This window comes from Ascidia mentula, chromosome 3, assembly GCF_947561715.1.
Source record: "Ascidia mentula chromosome 3, kaAscMent1.1, whole genome shotgun sequence".
Taxonomy (NCBI): domain Eukaryota; kingdom Metazoa; phylum Chordata; class Ascidiacea; order Phlebobranchia; family Ascidiidae; genus Ascidia; species Ascidia mentula.
In genome coordinates, this window is record NC_138568.1 from 7314581 (window position 1) to 7334908 (window position 20328).

The 20328-nt window shown below is 40.1% G+C and overlaps 4 protein-coding genes across 4 annotated transcripts; 1 reads left to right on the top strand and 3 right to left on the bottom strand.

The window, feature by feature from the left end:
- The first annotated feature begins 1040 nt into the window (after window positions 1-1040).
- On the top strand, window positions 1041-9698 carry LOC145894816 (follistatin-related protein 5-like). Its single transcript, XM_082983465.1, has 17 exons — window positions 1041-1173; window positions 2481-2678; window positions 2834-2948; window positions 3041-3597; window positions 3714-3831; window positions 5224-5384; window positions 5703-5834; window positions 5918-6059; window positions 6313-6450; window positions 6598-6728; window positions 7141-7347; window positions 7632-7847; window positions 8021-8222; window positions 8483-8607; window positions 8764-8860; window positions 8978-9101; window positions 9393-9698. The coding sequence occupies exons 1-17, from the start codon at window positions 1051-1053 to the stop codon at window positions 9523-9525; spliced, it is 2919 nt and encodes a 972-aa protein (XP_082839591.1). The 5' UTR covers window positions 1041-1050; the 3' UTR covers window positions 9526-9698.
- A 1912-nt stretch (window positions 9699-11610) lies between these two features.
- Window positions 11611-12647, bottom strand: LOC145895345 (uncharacterized). The gene is made up of 3 exons (XM_082984133.1): window positions 12436-12647; window positions 11935-12073; window positions 11611-11870 (listed from the first exon to the last, which is right to left on the bottom strand). Exons 1-3 carry the CDS (start codon window positions 12629-12631, stop codon window positions 11825-11827), a joined length of 381 nt encoding a protein of 126 aa, XP_082840259.1. The 5' UTR covers window positions 12632-12647; the 3' UTR covers window positions 11611-11824.
- Window positions 12648-13634: 987 nt separating this feature from the next.
- LOC145895274 (uncharacterized) lies at window positions 13635-15275 on the bottom strand. Its single transcript, XM_082984051.1, has 3 exons — window positions 15037-15275; window positions 14461-14593; window positions 13635-14087 (listed from the first exon to the last, which is right to left on the bottom strand). The coding sequence occupies exons 1-3, from the start codon at window positions 15251-15253 to the stop codon at window positions 13775-13777; spliced, it is 663 nt and encodes a 220-aa protein (XP_082840177.1). The 5' UTR covers window positions 15254-15275; the 3' UTR covers window positions 13635-13774.
- A 2458-nt stretch (window positions 15276-17733) lies between these two features.
- On the bottom strand, window positions 17734-18922 carry LOC145895324 (uncharacterized). The gene is made up of 3 exons (XM_082984117.1): window positions 18690-18922; window positions 18231-18381; window positions 17734-18027 (listed from the first exon to the last, which is right to left on the bottom strand). Exons 1-3 carry the CDS (start codon window positions 18898-18900, stop codon window positions 17781-17783), a joined length of 609 nt encoding a protein of 202 aa, XP_082840243.1. The 5' UTR covers window positions 18901-18922; the 3' UTR covers window positions 17734-17780.
- Window positions 18923-20328: the final 1406 nt, after the last annotated feature.

Genomic DNA, 20328 nt, shown 5'->3' on the forward strand with positions numbered 1-20328 from the left:
CTTATCTGTACGAAAAAACTTCCATCAATCCAAGTCTCTACAACCAAATTTCATGTTGCAAATTGACCAATGAGGTTTCTTTGAAACGTGTGTGACTTTATTAAGTGTTTCACTGTACATTTTGTCTGTAATACCCAGTAAAGAAAATTGAAAAGATATTCAAGGCATACTAAACCGGTAAGTGTGACCCTGTAGAGGGTACAACACTCTCCCGAGAGGTTTGGCAGTTTACTGTTGCAATGAAATATCTAAGCAATACTGTTCAACATGTGGGGTCACGGAAAATGTTCAAATGTTAAGAAAGCTCTACCAAAGAAGCACAAGCTTGGAAAGCATATCAAAACCACGCCATTTAACTACACACACACTTACAAGATCGTGCCAAGGCATTGGCCTACCACAAACTCTTCAGCCGATTTATCGACCCGAGTCAAGACCAGGTCCACGCATCTGTGTGACCCAACGCCCTATTTTGCGATTTGGACGACGGCGCCGTCGAAACTAATTGGAATCGAATCGATCATTTCTCCGCTCAGTCAACGAAAAAGGTTGGAGGAACATATGGCGCCGACTGCGGCGTTTTATTGGGGTGGGACAATGTCAGGTGCATTCACAATTCTGAAGGGCCGTACTGGGAACACTGCCCCAGCGGTTCTGTGGCACTAATTTGGTTGTTTTTGTATGATTTTACACTGAAAAATTAGTTCTTTTTGAAGTTATGAAGCGAATTGGAGGCGTTTTGTTTGCAGGCAATTGCTGTATTTGCGCTGAAACTCGAGTTAGCTTTTTTCTTGTGACGCTGGTGCTAAATAATATTTGCCTGCAAATTAACACAAAAAAGGCTTATGGCTCTTGCAAAAGAAACAATATTCGTATTTTTGAGAACAAGAGCTTTGGGGATAAAAAATGTATGACCAAACAACTTTTTTCGAAGAAAACAAGATTCTAAATGAAGGATTTGCCACGTTTTTACTTGCAAATAGTTTTAACTGGGTTATTCTGTGTTCTGTTTCCCATGCAATTTTACGATTTCAGTTTAGGTATAATAATATGGTTTGTAACGCTTTGTTGAAGTTTCTGGCTCTTCTGGTGACGGTGGTCGCGGTCATCCATGGTCTGCCATCCACGCAAAGAGCCAAAAAGCAAAAGAGCGACGACGATTTTTCGCAGAATGTAAGTATTTAAGTCTTAATGTCTTCCAGTGATGGTTGAGGTTTTTCAAGTAACCTGTTCCTAAACTCGTATTTGTTAGGGTTAATGTGTTTTTGTTATACCTCCGAGGTGCTTGAGCCATTCGTGTATAAGTAGGTTTCAATGCTTCTAATATCGGCATTGCATGGTTGTTAACGAACTGACGATTTTTTTAACCATTGGTTTTGGTATTCCGTGGAATTTTCCGGTTATACGCAACGTGTCTTTCGGCCGTTTATTACAGGATCAAAATGTCGAATAAACAACATCCCTACCTGCAGGAAAACCGAATGCATTTACCTCGCGTTTAAATCGATTAAATGACAAATAATAACTTTCGGCAACATGTTCAAGCACTATATGAGTAAAGGCAATGAAAATAAATTAACGATTCCACGGCATCTGCTGTGCAATACACCAATCCCTTAAAACGATCTCAAAGGCCTCACATCATGCATAATAGAAAGGTGCCCGTATTTCGCTTGGAAGTTCCCTGCATTTTTTATGAAGCCGTCAAAGAATTTACAACCCACCTGATGAGCTCAAGAGGGCAAAAACAGCTGTTGCATGTAGACTGACGAAAGGCGTTCTTTCTGCTAAAGCACAAAGTTGTATGCTTTGCTTAGCACATAGAAAAATGACCTTGAATCTTAGTTACAATAATACAGCAAGATTCGCAAAGGTTTTTACTTAATTTTAAGATTGGTTATTCCCATTGTAGAACGCATAGCTCCAAGTGCGTTTGCGTGTTTCATCTCTTTCATCACTCAAACCTCTTAAAATCGTAACGATTATCCTGACATAATGGGAGGGCCGTGTTTTGCTACGAGACCAATAAATCGATTTTATTTTCTTCGTTGCTGAGTCACCCTTATTTGCCTCCCATTAAAAACCAAAATAATTGTTGTACATGAATGGGAAAACGTTCAACGACAATCACAGGAATGAACAAAACATATTAGAAATAAAAGGACGTCAATAAAACGAACCGCACGCACTTAGGTTTAAGTGCCCAAAACAGACCAAATTAGGTATCCAAAATCGGGGCGTTTCAAACTTTTTTGTTCTGCTACCCCATTTCAAAAGAGTATTTTTAGTGCGACCCCTAGTAAACACCTAAAAGCGTGATATACGGAAATGTCCCTGCAAAAGCCAATGAGCTCCGCAGCCACAAAAAGTTATTTGGGGACACCAAGTGGTGTTACAAGCCAAAGTTTGAGAAGCGCTAACTTGTATCATGTTTTAGTTTTTAAGCAATGTATCTTGTTTTGCTTCTGGACGCGTTTTAGGTACATGTAAGCACAGAGGGACGTCGGAAAACCATTGCCCACCGACAAAGCTTCGCCAAATCACATCACTGGGGAATCTCTCACCAGACAAAGGGCGATCTCTGCCGGTTCAAACGGTGCTTCCCCGGCCAGAAGTGTGTTGTGGAGGGTACCCGAGCGAAATGCGTGTGCAGAGTCCATTGCAAACCTATGAAAAAAGTGAGAACCGGCCTGACTGTCAATAAGAAATATAGGAAATTATATTTGTATCGTGAAAGATGAAATAATTTAATTAGCTTTTGAAAGAGTCGCTGGTAAGAATATTATGAAGTATTAAAAACAACTAGCTTTTAAATTTGTTTTGTTTACAACAGCCTGTGTGCGGAATCGATGGGAACTATTACCCGAACCGATGTGAAATGCACAAAGCTGCGTGCCTCTCGTCACGTGACATCTACGACGCCCGAAACCGCGATTGCTTTTACAAACGTAATGAACTAGTAGGCAACCACGTTAAGAGAATAAACGTCCCGGTCATACCAAGAAAATCACAGATTTTCAGACAAGTTTGTTTTTTGCAGAATCCGAATGTGGAGCTGATGATTTCCGAGAAATGCAAGCGTCCCTTTTGGCAAACGTTGCTGAAAATCAGCCTGTTGGTTCCGTGCGGCGACAGAAGCGCAGTCGGCAGAGCAAACCTCAACACCACCACAAGAAAAATTCGCCTGCGATGAAGGATTTCGCTTCCACCCCTCACCCAATAGACGAGGCTTTCATGCCAAACCTCCAGGCTACGTTGGACGTTGAACGCATTGACAAGATTGACCATTTTGCCGACCAGGACCCATTGGCCAGCTTGGCCTCCGTACCTGCCATATTCGATGAAGTAGTACCGGTTGTCGATGACGCAATACCTGATGACGACACATTTAAGCGCGTGCGCAGTGAGGTAACTTTTGAAACCACGGAGAAAACCGCCTCGAACAGCCTAAACCAAGAAGGAGTTTCAATCCAAAGCAGTCGGGCGCTCTGGGATGATATCATCACCAGTGACGGAAGGGGTGATGACGTCAAGCGCTTATTTCGTTCGTTGGACCTCGACTTGGACGGCTTCATCGGCAGTGAGGAAATTCACGAGGTTTGAGTTGAAGTCTTAGTTTTTTTAATTATTTAATGATGTGCAATATTGTGCTCCATAAGTTTTCACAAAATAATTTAAATTGAAACAAAAATTGAAACGATATTAATTTCCAGGTCACTTTGATGGAAGGAATTGAAGAAGGGAGCACATGTACTCTTTATCATCTTCTCCATTATGCTGATGGAAATGAAGATAAATCGATAGATATCATGGAACTTCTATCCATATTTAGTAAGTGTGGAGCCATAATAAATAACATCAAAATAGGAAAGTCATACTGAAACCCCAGTACTTTTGGAAAACTGTTGAAACATGTACTTCGGGGTTTCAACAAGCTGTTAAATCAATTGCATTTCATATGCAGGCGTTTCGTTCTTGTCAAGAAAATGTCTCAATTTTTGAAGGGTATTGCCTGTATACGACCGATTCAGATGAAACTTTATAAATTCATTTAAAATTGGAAATTGACATGCAAAATTTGCACCTATCATAAGACAAAAGCCATTATTTTAAACGCAATGTTGCACTTACTAAATTTGTTTCACGTAACTCAAAAACTGAACGCAAATCTCAAAAGTGCCAATTACTTCCTATAGTCTCGATAAAAAACCTCACAATAATGTCCGCCCAACCGAATCCAAGTTAATTATTCATAAACATCGGCACCCAAATGAGCTTTCGCCAATCGAATGTATTGATTGTTCGTAAGGGTTCGTCCAATCTTTTCCGCGGATTCATTTCAGGAACAAGATTGCACGGCACAACACATGGCGATGACAAAAAGCGTTAATCAACGCAATTGGTAACGATCGCCGGCATGCCCACATCTGGTTATGAACTTCGAGCCATATTAGGCTTCGGTTTATTAGCATTCTAGCGAAATTAAACCAGACCACCCGTGACTGTAGGCTATACTGATGGAAACAATTGACTAACATTAAGTCAAACTCTACATTTCAGATCAAACGCTTTATTTATAAACAAATAAATTCAGTTGCCCTTGGTAGAATGATTTGTCCTTGATTTGTACAGGTATTTTAAACTTTGCATTAAAGCGTAGTAAAGTTTTTAATTTTTATTTCCCTTCGTAGTGCGAAAACAAATTACATAAAAAAAGACATTCTTAAAGTACAAATGTCTCGGTTTCACTATCAAGTTGCTTGCATTCTCCTGCGCTCGTTCGGTAGGAAGCATTACGTCACGTTTTCGCAAAGCTACGTTCAATTATTCATGGGAAACTAAATAGAGTTTTCCATCGTGACGTCATGCAATCTTTTGCCCTGCCTCCAAGTTCGCGGTTTCGTGTTTCTGGAACCCGAACGTCGAAGCGGAGGTTTTGATGGAGTTTATTAATTTAATTGCTGATCAATCATCTATTTAAATTCGTGGACATGTTGGCATGCGTATTTAGCTTTTTGTCATTCATGAATATCCCTGATATTGTGAAAGAATTTAAAGCCCAAGAAATGATTGCTTCCGTGCAACTTTTAAAATATAAATACGTTGTTGCAACACGATGTGTGATCGACACACCGGACGGCTTGTCTTGGTTTACATTGACATAAATCCGGTATTGCTGTCGTGGTGTTGCTGCATATTACAAGGAGGTTTACGTTCGCGCAGATGTAACGGTTCTACATTTGGATGAAGACAAGCGAGTGTTGGACGTTTGTTCCAATCACGGCGAACGTTTGACTATCCAGTGCGACATTCAAGGCGAGAACAGTCCTGTTTGGAGACGTTACAATTATGACCTGAGACTCTATGGGGATGACGGAATCACTGTGAGTTTATGTTTCAAATCATCCCTATACAGGAAACGAAACTTCGTGTTAATAGCGTTTGGCAAACAGCCCTGAATTGGCTTCGTTGACTGTATAGCGTTATATATCCTTTTTTGCGACTGGTTGCTTGGTTTAGAGAGCATCACGTTACAAATTATTTGACGATAATTTTGTCGCCAGTAAATTTGATTGGATGCAAGTTTTGCAAGCCGGTTTTCACGTTTCTTTGATCAAACGTTATGGTTTTTAAATGATGCTATTACGATTTGAACCGCCTCAATAACGTTGGTGCAGTTATTTACCGTCATTTTGAAATAGGTGGATGGAAGCCTTGTTTACTTTGCATCGGTGAGTTCGTGGGCCGCAGGAAACTACACTTGCAGCGCACGAAACCGTCCGGATATATTCCAAGTCATTCGCATGTCTGTTTTTTCTCCGCCAAATATTCAGGTAAAAATTTTCTCCAGCCTGCTTGGGTTCCAGTATTTTTTTTCCAACTCTCCAAACAGCTACAAAAGTGTGCAACTTCATAGGTGTTTCCCCGAACCCAACACAGGCTTGTGGGCGACAGTGTCACCGTCGCGTGTCACGTGACTGGAATGCCACCGCCTCACATCACGTGGCTCATCAACGGCGAGGGAATGATCGAAAGCAACGATCGATACAAAGTACTAGGTAATGGCATTGGAATTACTGAATCCCTTTTAGGGCTTGATTGACAATAAAGAAGAAAAACGGGGTATTGATTGTACACAATTTGTACAAAAAATGTACATTTTAACAAGATGGAAGTTTGTACTCCCTAAATACTTTCCCAGGTTGAGAATCACTGCTCAAGGAGTATCTGTGGCAATAAATCCAATGCATGTAGAACACATGTGAGTTGAAAATGTTTTGCTTGAATTTACATGGGTTGTTACAATTTTAGGCAACCACACGGAAATGCACATCAACAGCGCCGTGGTGTCGGACAGTGCCGCATACAGCTGTTTCGCGAGCAACGATGCCGGCAACAGCGAAGAGATTGCCGCAGTATTTATTGAAGAAGAAAATGACAGAACTCCAGGTTTGAATGATTTTAAAGTTTTTTTTTAACATTTTTCATGTTGCATTCTGTACCAGTCGTTGCTATGCAAGGTCCTGCAAAGTGCACCAAAATCAATGAAGCACAACCCGATTTACTGCTATAATTTGCAAAAACTATTCTTTGCAGTGATTGGTGCTCACTCAAGCGGAGCTTACTTCATTTTCCATGACGGCGGTTTTCTGATTGTAGCCCCGAGGTCGTGCGATGTCACACGACGTGTTTCGGCTGCTGAAGAAGTCCCAGGCTTGCTAAGACAGGTTGGCTTACTTGCTCATTTGTTAACCATTGCGTGCATGTTAAGTATTTGTTTTTTTATATTTCCTCTACAAAAGCAATTATTTTTAAATAATTTGGGTATTGTGTGTGCGGATATCAAAATCCACAACTGCCAATGATAACCTGAACATCATTGTCCTTTCAACTTTTAACAAATTACCGACGATGTCCATAGGGCGAAATAAACTTTCCTGAACTTAACTGCAGGCCGACCCTGTTTGAACGTGCTTTGCGTGCAATAGTTTTTCATAAACTTTTCCATTAATACTACCGATCAGAAAACTTTTCATAACATGAATGACAGAAGCAACTTGAAACGCATAGACAACCGTTTGGAAGTCAAACATATCCTTAGAATTCACGTCTAACATAAATATATATTCTATTTCTCAGAACAAATTGTGCCGGGCGAGCTTTACGGATGGCACACGGCGATGTAGGTGGTCGTCCGCAGTATCAGTCGGTGCCAGGTTTGTGTACGCAGCCCAACCCTTGGAAAACCGTATTGTGGTCGTTGATGCTGTGCTGCAAAGAGTGGCTGAAGTCATCGCCACCGATCCGTTACCAGTCACGATGCATTATGTTGCTTCAACGGAACAGGTTTGAGGAATAACTGCATTCAACCACTAAGCCAATATACTTTTGTGTTGAAACGAACTGACGTTTGTATATCTTTATTTAATTGATGTACATGAGTACCTACAAAATTTCGATTCACATTTTATCGAGCATAATGGCAACATTTTCTTTAATTCCGTTGACTTATAGGCAACATCTTTTATTGTATCGTACTATACTAATCCAATTAATTCATTTATATTTCCAACTGATATACGTTAGAATGTGGTAGGGCTTCGGTTTAACTGAGTACATATGTTTGTTAGTTATTTGTCCTGTGCTGGGTCGACGAAATGCGCGATCGTTCTGCTCTGCAAGTAATCCACGCAGCAAATGTTCCCGGAACACACTCGGCGACTCAAATCCAACCGCTGGATGGCGGTAGTCGCTCTGATTTCTCCGTCTTTGCTTTTTTCGTGCCGCCAGAGGGCGATTTTAACACCGTTTCGCGACACGGATACGTAGCGCATAAAAATCAACAGGTATTTGATGTTTATTGATATAAATCATAGACTCCAAGTGTGGTCAAAAAACTACAACAACAAATTTAAATGCATATTACCTGAAATTACTATTTATCGACTTCAATCGTTTCGAGAATTTTCTAAAAGATTTTAACTTGGAATCCTATATCAAAATATATCAAACAATTCAGTCAATCCACAAACTGGACCTTTCAACGTTGGTCTACGATACTGATGTCATCGATCTGCAAATATACGGCTGTGTGCCGGATGGATTCTCGTATCAGCCAATCGGCGGCCAGCTCCACGTCACGTGCGCCTGGGGAGAAAATGAAGATCCACGCAGTCTAACAGTCGATCCTTCCACCAACATGGTTGTGGAAATAGATCATGGTAACGTTTCTTTTTCGTATGTTTTTCTTCGCTTTGCATGGGGAGACAGTAACGCAATGCAACTATTTCAATGTTAGACTTCGACAAATCATAAGGGTTTTCTTTTATTTAGATTTGCATTGACATGCGAATAATTTTATATAATTTTATTACAACACTAAACAAAGTATAAAAGTTGTACTGTGGCCTGTAGTCTTGCTAACTACATTTGTTTAAACAATTACTATTCCTTGTAATAACAGAATTCTCTTTGCGTACAGAACTCGGAGATTTCAGTCAGGAATTTGTGTCCAAACATGCCCGTCACGTGGTTCGGGTGTTTCCCCATCAACAGGAACTGATCGTTTTCAACGTCACAGCCGCGGGTGAAATGGTGCAAGATGTGGTAAGTATGGTTATAACTGTACGCGGGTATTAGCGGGGTAGGACCAGGTGTAGAGGTAATTATATGCGGCTGAGGATAACAGTGTATAAGGGACAATAGTTTAAGCATGCTACATTGACCACTGGCATGAAAATAACTTTGCACTGTGACGTACAGGTTCTTCACACAAACTTTCACGTAGCCGACGTGGCTTTCGAAGAAAGTAGCCGAAACGGTAACGCCGCAACTGTGTACGTTTCTTCCAAACATCAAGGTGCGATTTCAAAAGATATTTGCACATAATAATTATTTAGTAAATAACATTTTAGATTAAAATTAAGCGCAAGGTCACGTTTTTAATTTAGTAACGAATTTTATTGATGTACTGCAGCCGATATCATGTACTTGAACGCCGCCACCGGTTCAGTGGAAATTATCGACAACCTTTCGGAACCAGATACTCAGCAAACTCAAGCCTATTTAAACAACATCCGTGCGCTTGTACCTAGTTCTTGGTGAGAACGATACTAATAATCGTGTGTGCATTATATGGGGCTTGTAAAAATATATGGCATTCTCAGCTAATATAAAAAACTGTTGAGTGATTGAAAAGTCCTTCACCGAATCATATTAATGCATAGTTCAAACGACCGAAATGCTAACGAAACCTCAACCTTTTGAATGCCATTAGCTAGCATCTGTTTTGACATTTGAGTAAAGCAATTGTCTGATCGCCACGTGTTCGAATGTCAATGTTGAAACTGTGTTAACGTTGGAACGTTTTTGACACCACAGTTTTCTGACAGGTATAACCGTCACATTGCTGTTGCGGGACGAAACGGTGTCGACATTATAACCGTCGACGGCAATGAAGTAGTTTGTCGTCTCAACGAGGTCGTGGGCACGTCAACAATCGCCTGGAACGCCGGGGAAAATTAAAAGTCTCCGCCGCATAACTGGCAATAGCAAACAATTTACAAGCAAGTGGAAGTCGTTTTGCGAATGTGTTTTTGTTTTGTCGTTCGGTAAATTGATATTGCTCACTTATCCGGTATCACTATTATAATTTTGTACACATCAACTCTAAGTTATCTTTGTTATATGGTTTTAAACGTGCGGCTCACCGCCGAAATCGACGGCAAAGCTATGCTATTGTGAATACAAATGATGTGATGACTGCCGAGTATGGGGCTTTATTGAAAAAGTTTGTGTGCAGGCAATATCTTCTGTGGTTGCTTAAATATCTCAACAACTACTTCTGTTCATTTCGCGTAACTGCGGTCTGAGATAAATCTTATTTTCAACAATCACAAGGTTATTCTAACTTTTAGGCGGGATTTATATTGGTATGTTTCCTGCAAACAATAAAGTAACTTAACTTATTGTCTATGGAACACAACACGATGCACAGTTTGACAAGGAAAATGGAATCGCCTTTTCAAATAACAGCAGTTGTGTATTCTGGACGGGAAACGACCTGCTTTTAATATCCGCTTATATTTTTACACATCACCTTCAGATGTACAGCTGATATATGAAAGCCTTTCAACGTAGTGAATATACGACGAAGTCTGCGGATCAGTTGTTGCACATAGTGCTGTTACAGCAATCAATCGAACAAGACCTACACGGAAACGTAATCCATTCATCAGTCAAGGGAATTATAGTGATCAAGGACGCGATATACTTAAGATATGGTCACGTTGCTGACAGAACGTGACATAAAGTTGTACTTATTGCTGTCCCACAGTTCGTCATAGGAACTATCACACGTTTCATCATCACACTTCATGTCATATCGCTTGCACATGCCAACGTGAAGATCTGCTGGAACTAAAAAAAACAAACGTTTCTGTTTGGGTTCTGCGGACATTTTCCCGTTTATACCGTGTAAGGTCTCACATATCCATATCCCATATTTGTTACTGCATGTCGGAACATTTGTATTGGATTGTAACCTTAGTACCAACTACACCAAGATGTATACTACAATACAATACATGTGAAACTTGTTACTGACGCTGCTAGGTATTCAGTTAACTTAAAAGCTCTTCCAGCAAATACTGTTTGTTGCATATCGACGTGTATATACATACGAGTGAAAACCGACAAGGCAGTCATATAAATTTGATCCACGCCAAGACATTCATGGCTGGTTGTGCATTCCACATTGTACAACTTTTCTTTGCTGTCAAATACGTAGTTGATGCTATGTATAAACCCCACTTTGCACTCAACAGTGAATGCAACGCACATGCTGTTACCAAAACGGGGAGCACTTATGTTCGCATGGTTGTGACTTGAATCGAAAACCTGCTGAAACACCAAACGTTGATAGAGTTTTCGCAAAACTTTACATTTCCTGCCCTTACTAAGAAAACATACAGATTTATTCAAGTTCTTTTGAAGCACATGCACTGCTGGTGCCGAAACAGTTAGTCTTAAATTTTACTTTGTTGATCCATGAAGACTATATGAGAGCACGGTATCTCCAACAAAAAGCGACGTGCTGCAGTGCATGCATACAACTATCCACTTATACGTTCTATTGAGTTGGCCATTTCCGGAAAGGATGCCAACAGTGTATAATTTGCTCTCGGGAAACGCCTTCTCAATCAACGAAAGAGAAGCCATCGAACTGCTTTTTTCTGGGACAGACAAGGCGGTGAAGTAAGAGAACTTCGTCTAAAAAGCCATGTTGTGCTTAAAGACGCAGTTTTGCTGTAAAGTGCATTTACACAGTAATAACTTTTGCAATAGGCCCCAACACGTTACTGTGATGAAGTATGCCAGTTCTTTTTGGGGGGCTTTGGATAGGATACGTATGGTTTGTATGCATGCAAAATCTCCTGCGAATGTTTATATGAAAGATTTTTTTTTGATTATATAATCCGATCAGGCTTTTATTTGGTTCATGGTTTGTGTGGTTTTCGCGTGAAAGCCCTCAGAGATAAATTTTCGACAATCTCCTAACCTACACAGTGATATTCCAACGTTTTGGTGACATTTATTAGCATTGCCTTTTTTGCAACAATAAAAAAACTCAAGCGAGTCTATGGAACACAGCACGATACACGTTTGGCAAGGAAATGGAAACGCCATTTCAAATAACAATTGTGTGTTCTGGACAGGGAACGGCCGGTAGTGAATATCCGATTATATTTTCACACGTCTCTTTTTTATATACAGCGGAGAAATGAAAACCTCCTAATGAACGATTGAACGGCGAAGCCAGGCATCAGTTGTTGCACATGGTCGTGTTGCAACATTCAAACGAACAGGACCTACACGGATACGAAATCCATCGTTAAAGCGGGATGCACAAATTAAGGGACGCGATATACTTACGACACACTCAAGCTGTTGACTCCATGTGACGTAAACTTCGACTTGTATTTGTTCCACAGTTCGTCGTACAAACTATCACACGTTTCATCACTGCACTGGTCGTTTCTTTTGCACATGCCAACGTGAAGATCAGCTGGAACTGGAATGCAAATATATTTTATTTCAATTTGATTCTGATTACATATTTCCGTTTGTATCGAATATGGTCCCTTATGTGACATATCCCATATTAGTCAAACATATATTCCAATGCCGAATTGTAATATTTTCGGTTTGAACTGGCTTAAAGCCTTACTGCTATAACACATGAAAATGCAGGGGTGCAGTGCTGGCGAAGCTTGCCGCAGCTCCGTTTCGGTATCTCTAACAAGTGGATGATTGCTCATAAGCATGGCGCACTTCGTTTATTCATACAGTTTTTTTATGGCGCGGCACTCGGACATGTATAAAATTACCACTACACCACTGCTAAGATGTATACAATACGACACATATTCTTACGAGTTATAAACGACCAGACAGTCATGTCAATTTCAGCTTCCCCGCCAAGACATTCAGAGTTGCTTGTGCATTCCACATTGTACCATTTTTCGCTTTTGCCAAATACATAGCTGATACTATAGCCCACTTTGCATTCAACACTGAATGCCACTGACACACATGCCAGGATAAAAGCAAGGAAAACTAGTGTTGTCATAGTTGAACCTTGTATCGAAAACCTGCTTATAAAAGTTGAGTTTCGCAAGACAGTAAATTTCCTCTTTTTTAAGAACAAAACTAACACCTTACATGAGTTTAATAAAGTTTTGTTATGCAATAAATCGCCAACTAAACACTAAGCTTAAATTTACATTTCTTTTTCACATCCTTGCTAACAAGCTTGAAGCCAGGCTTGCGTAGACTTTGTGGGTTCAAAGAAGACAATGAATGCAACGTATCTCCGACATAAGTATAGGCGTGCTGCAGTGAATACCATTATCCACTTTTAAGTTCTATTGAGTTGGCTGTTTGCGGAAAGGATGCCAACAGTGTATGAATTGCTCTCGGGAAACGCCTGCTCAATCAACGCAAGAGAAGCTGTCGCGAACTGCTGTTTCTGGGACAGACGAGGCGGAAAAGTAAGAGAACTTCGTGTAGGAAGCCCTGCTGGTGGCTAAAATGCGCAGTTTTGATGTAACGAGCTTTTGCATGCAGTAAACTCAGTGCTTTCAATCAAGGTGTTTTTTAAAGGATCCTAAAATGTTACTATAATGAAGCACGTTAATTGTTTCCTATGTTAGCATGCAACCACACGAAATTTCATTGCTTTCTAATGATGTCAACCGCTACTTGTAATCTGCTTGGAGCTATTCCTCACATCAGATGTAGTTGTAAAGCCTTATACTATGCTGCATTTCCACCAACAAAATATCGTGCACTGTAAGCTTAGACTAATCTACAACGCGGTTAAATATGAAGCAGCCCCATGGTAATGTATCCAAAATGTCCCACAAGATTCTCGTTAAACCGTTTCTTGAATGTTATTATTTTAATGAGACAGTCACATTTAACTAGAACTTGTCAAGCTAATGAGTTGTGGCTCAAAGCATACCAACGATAAACTTTAACTAGGCACACAAAACCGGCAATAAAGCATGTTTTATTGTCCCAAAACTAATACAGTATCATGTTGGTGAAATGCATACTATGTTTATGTACAGTATAATGAAAGGTAAACAAGAGTCAGTATAGAAATACATTCGAATACAGTGAATCATACGCAAATTCACCCAATATTACACAACAGTTTTATATTTGGCAAAAGGTCTTGAATTCAGATTTTGAAACTGTGTTGAATGCGTTACAATATCCACCAGAAAATTGCAAGACTCCATACGGAACTGGCAAACGTTGCACGACATGAGAAAGATGTCCCAGATGTTGTACTTGGGACTTTTTGAATGGGCGTTGGCGTAGGAGTGGATGAACTGATATTGTAAGTTACAGCATTTGGTGACGTTATGATGTTTCCATTAGTGCTAGATTGAGTTGATGAAGCACGGTTCGTGTTCGTGAAGCACGGTTCGTGTCCTTTCTTGGAAACGATGACGGCAAAGTCATCTAAATTGCAGAAGTCCGAGCTACAGCTGGTTATGTTGCACTCCGAGGCAGAACTGTACAAGTGAAGGAATTTACGATACACAAGTTTATAGTCTCGTCGTTAAGGGTGACGAAGGGCTGTTAAATGAAAACACTAACAGCAGAATCAATGACCTTCATAAACTCGGGTGTAACAATATACATGTATGATGAGAAAGTGGCCGCATAGCTTAACATAATTAAAGTAGAAAAACTTAACTCTAAATGCGTTAGGTGAATAAAGGAATTTATTTTTAGATTCGGAATCAAGAAAATCCTTAATTAAAGCCATCATAACTTCCGAAGACGTGTTTGTGTGACGTAATGCAGTTTTGAGTGACAGTTTGACAAATTTCGACATTTTGTTGTGTTCCAGGCTTATTTTTGAATTTCCTTGCATAAACTTACCTAATTTCCAAGCTATCAAGTATTCCGGACGAATCATTTTTTAATCCCGATTTCCTGAAAAGATCTGTGCAGGTTAGTGAGGAACATAAGTGGGCGTCAGCGCACGATGACAGGACGACTTTACTTTTTCCACCTTAAAAAAAGTATTGTTACGTTCGTTTCAAGCACTATTAAAATCGGGTTCGCGATGGTTTTTCGAGATGTACGCTTGCATAAGGAATATCAAATTTACAGTGATCGCTATTTTTTATGTCTGGTCTGCTATACGTGTAGATGGGTACAAAATGCCCAGAGCATTAATGAGTTTGACATCCCGCTACAAAGCATTATGTACATTGTAAAACTCAACAAAAATAATGTCATTAGCTCAAAGTTTTTTAGCTTATCGGTGGACTGTCATTTTTTGGTATAAATTGTCCATGAAGCTTTTCATTTAGATATAATCCTGGGTGTGATCACCAAAATTGCGCCGCCACCCAATTGCGCTAGGGGTCATTGGAATTTCTTAGTCAAATTTATGTCTGTATGGTTATGTATATTGCAGCGCAAGCATTAGATCTGAGCATTTCAACATACTTATTGTTCGCCCAAACGACACAAGAGAGTAATTAAGATTCGTCTCGGCCTTGATACAAATTTGATTGCTTCCGCATTCGTTGCTTTCCAAAGTATCATAGCTGAATTGGATGTGTGCCTCGTAGCCGGTCTGGCAAGTTAGATTGGCCGCTTTGCAGGCAAGGAAGGCGCCGTTAAGTGAAAAAAACAGAAACCACATTAGGTTAGGAAGTTTCATTGTTACTGAAGTTAGTTAATTGCAACCTGTACCGATAAAAACATATCCTTGTCTTTGCATGCTGTGATATCAAATTCTGCACATAATTTTGTTCCTAAAATTTAGGTACCAAGATTGCCTTTAATGGTACTTATGGATTCTGTAAAGAAGTCCAACCGTACTGTTCCGTGAGTATCTTTTATTATACTGGTATCTGCTGTACGTTAACACCAGCGTGACGACCAGACGGACGTAGCTTAGGGTTTATTAATCACTTTACTATAATGTAAGTTACTTCCCTTAGATTTGATCTCAGATGCCAACAGAAACTGCCTGGTTCTTCACTGACCATTAACAAACTGCTCGTTTCGGTCTTTAATCTCAGTACCTATGGAGCTCTTGCTCTTGCTTGAAATACGCTTTTGAACCGGCCATGAACGTATGGAATTTTTTTTCTGATATGGACGTTTACATCTACCCGAGAAAGCAGTGATGTTACGCACGTTTCCATTTTTCTTCGAGATCGGTCGGAAATAGCGTCATAACATGGGGGGGGGAATTTGCGCAGTACTTTTCTGTCTGCAATGCACGAGTTGTTTCGGTTTGATCTTCCTTTCACGGGGTAACTTTAGGGCACCAGATTTTCGGCCACTCTTCATTGAGAGTGTTAAATCCATGGCCAACGGTCAAGTTTTAAGTGGCCCAAAGGACAATTTCCGAAATGACTCGAAACGTATTCATCAACGGTGTTTATATTTACACGGAATTGCACTGCGTGAAATTAGCAACTGATTTCTATGGGGTTTAAAACCCGCACTTGACAGTATTTAGGCTCTGTGCATAAACATTCATACTTTATCACTGCATGGTCACAAACCCAAATAATCCACTCCGGGCTGGGCACGATCAGATTCTCATTTTACAACAGGCGACAAAATCTTTCCATTCCATGTTTGGTCAGAGATAAGGTAAGTAAATCGGTGAGCGAACTCCATTGCCGTAGCAAAATGCTTGGTTTAATCCACAATTAGTCAACCGCTCCAACGTTTCCCACCTTCTGTTTCAGTTTTAAATTAGTGCCAACGACCAGCACACACAGTCAGGAAGTGACTTTACAATATGACAAATCACAAGGCACGCATAATTATAACAAATAAAATTTAACCGCAGTGTTAGGTATATCTTAGGCATAAATTCTCACTCACAAGACGGTTTTTCGGTCACGTCACTATACTCTGGTGTTGTCATGGCGAGGGCATAAACGATTGATCACATTCGGGATTTACCAGATAGGCCCACAATGATGATACTAAACCACCACACGACCATGGCAATAACTTCACGGTGAACTACAGGTAAACCCCTGGTCACGAATTCCTTGATACAGGAAACATGCGGATCATCGAGATACTTCCACACAGGTCAAACGTTGGACACGATAAAAATAAAAATTACGATTGCGCCACCGGGAAGTATCGCGGAAACAAGCGCGGTCCAATTAAATACGTTTGCTGCGCGTCATCGGTTTCTAGCTGCCTTCTCTGATGCAAAAAATAAGCACAAAAGCAAAATTTACAACGTCGGTTTGACATATTTCTGCTTGGAATGAATTTAGATATTGTATTTTTTGTTTATACACCTTCACACGCTACCATAACAGCCTTTAAAACGGTATTGTGCAATAAATTTAAGAGCAGCCTTTTTTTATTTTTTTTTATGAATTTGTAAGGTGTCTTATGGCGAAGGTCACGGTGGCATTGTCGCAGAAGGGTGAAGCACGGCCATCAAATCTTCAGCTTCACTTACAAAATAAACATAGTATCAGTTTTGGCTTCGTATTGAAAGGTTATATTAATATGATGCTGCTTGTGAGAGCAAAACCCATTAAATTAGCTTGCTAGTGTTTAGTATTGCGACAGCAGTGTCTTTATAAGCCGAAAGTCACAGCCATTTGTATCATATTACGTGGATAATCCACTGATCTAAACTTACCTTCCATTCCTGCTTCCATAAGGGCGTAGTCCAGCTTCGCCTCCACTCGAACGCATACGTTATCGTATAGATTAATGAACATGGACGTTGTCTTATCTTGAAACGTTAACTTATACCAAGTTAAAGTTAAAGAGTCTATCACGACTGATCCAGTAAACACAAAAGCAAAAATACTTATTACAGGAACAGCACAACTCGGCAAGCTTCCATTCTATTGCTAACTTGTCCTGTTCATGCACACACACTGTATATCACCGATGCACAGCAGTAGCTAAGATTGGTTTTAGCTATGTCGCAAATTTCAGTGGATTGCAACATTCTGTCGACTACATTTGTAATCTTCTTACCTTGCCACAGATTAACACGGTTTCTACGCTTGTGCTGTAGTATAGTCTAAAGTTTTGTCGAAAGGCATCATCTAGATTTGATGTTTGTCATCGTGTGAATTCGTTTCAGCGTAATGAGATTTAAAACTTTCACTTGATTAACTTTGACCAAGGTGCTGGGTATGCAAGAATTGTTTATTTATTTGCAAGGAATCGAAAGCTTTCATTGTTTATCCCATCCTGGAAACAGCAAAATGCCTCAAAACATTTAAAGTAGACACAAGCAGCAAAAACAGGTTGATGGAATTGCTTTCGGTTGATCCGCTTGTCGTACTCGGTAACGCGGTTTGTGTCAACGTCGGGTTGTTGGTCGAAGGGTTGTCGTACGGCGAGGTTGTGTCATTTGGAAGACTTCTGATCACCTCCACTGTGTTGTTATTGCAGTTGCTCCATCCACAACAAGTCGCCCGGCAGTTCCTGCAAGCGGAAGGCGGTGCTTCAGGTTTATTGGAATTAACCTTGAATAATTGGATATTTGGGGATGTCATATTGTATGGCGTTTTTACGAAACCGGGGAGTGGTAGCCAAGCCCGTGTAAAAGTTGTTGCCTATTTTCACTGTTATATTGCATGTTTCCCTGGGGAAATTTTCTGATGATTCGCACTATACAATACACTTACCTAACTGTAACGTTTGTGTAGGGACTGCCGACCTCTAAAAGATTTGCAATCTGAACACGGAACTGATTGTAAACGTACGGACAGGATTCCGAGCATACCTTTGGATCCTTCGCACAATTTGCAACCATAGCAGTGCCATTTTTAGTTAGATCTGCAAGGCAACTCGTTTAAATTAGCTTGTCAGCGCACAAGTGATTTGCAAACACAAAGCTTATTTTGCTGACGAAATAAAAAACGTCAACAAGTAGAAATCAAAAGTACAATAGCATGTGATTATTAGAGGTGTGATGATTATAGTAAGGTTATAATCTGTACTTTAATTTAATATTTAACTTAAGGCTGGCGACTACAAAGACTCATATAAAATGCTACCAGCATCTCAATGTAAATGCTACTATATGTTTTTCAAAGCAGACATCTGTTTGTACCTAAACCAACTTCCAAAGCATTAAAACTTACTGTTGGGTCCAGTGTAGGTCGCATCGATTTCAAGACGGATGCACTTAGTAATTTCAGCACTACACGTCCGCGTGTTGTCAAAACCCATTCCTTCTACAAGAGCGGAATTAATGCATTTTAAGCAGCTACCATGCTCCATGAATGCAAACAAGGCAAGAAACAGAAAAAGGCCACTACTGATGTTCATCATCAAATCCCTCTTATACAGCATGCAACCCAGACTGTAATGTTTAGTTCCTGAATAATGCATGGTAAACAGTGTAAGCAATTCTGAACACACTCGCCTGACGCCTAACAAACGTGCTTCCGTTGTTGGTACGCCAGGCGCAACACGAAAAGTTGTATGTCTCTGAACTACCATCTTGTCTGGAAAAGTTTTTTGTTGGTGCTTTCTCTAGCATTATATGCTTATAAAGTTGCATTACATAACAGAGATACAGACCATCGCTGCTGTCGGGAGCACTTAACGCAATTCATAATAACTATGATGTAAGCACTTGCTTGAAACAATGGCAAATCACTTCGATTTATCAGCTTTGAAGCTCTCATATTTTGCCTGTCTGCTATGATGTAAACTGTAGGCAATGGACACACAGTTACATTCCAACCAACCTTCGAGCTCGTGACTAGTCGCCGGAAGGCGTATTGCCTTGACACAAGTGACGCGAGGGAAAGTTATGTACGTTTTGGCCCAACGGCGTTATGAAATTTTTGGCATCACTCTTGCTGTATGAGAAGCACAACAAAGCAGACACATAAGTTCACTTTTTTGTAATATATTTGAACAAGGTTTCATTCCGTTGTTCTACTGTATAGCAATAGTGCTACAAACAAAGGTTGGCAAAAATTATTGATAAAAAAACCATACTTTTAAAAAATGATCCACAAATTTTCGAGCAGTGTTTTTGGAGTTTAGTAACCTTATGTAACGCCTCGTTTCCACACTTTTTATTGTCTGTAAATCGTCCCATCCACATTTCTCTTGAAACACAACCACCCCATATGCGCGAAAAAAATATCTTGATTTGAAGTAGTATAGCTACACAAAAAATAAATATGCTGCGCGTATTGTCTCAATGCTTCATAGAGAGCTTCGATAGTCATTCAGTTAAGAGCAGAGAGGTGGATATGGACCAACCGCTTGTGTGGTTCTCTGGAAGTGTGTTGTGGGTTTGTAAACCACTTCCGTTTGCATTAATCTTTGTCGCTTAATCGTCGGCCAAATTGGGGATTAATTTAATTTCCTCACGTGCAATGGATCACGATTTATGTTGTCTAAACAAACGATACATCAAAGACAACATGGCAATATGGAACACACAAAACATACAACGAAACACCACGCCTGTATATATTGCATAATAAGGTTTAGAAAATACACCGATTGGAACACAGAAAAAGCTATGCTGTGCTAGCATAGCGGACACACTGAGTAATTTCGGCACTGCATGTCTAAATGCTTCCATGCCAACCAATACCGTCATGTATAATAGCGGAATTTATGCATTCCAAGCAGTTACCAGAAAAAGGGCAGACGGCAAGAAAGGCCACTTCGAATATGCATCCTAAAGACTTTCTTACACAGCAATCATCACAGAATGACCAGTTCCTGAATTATGCTCGGTAGAAAGGTGTTCTA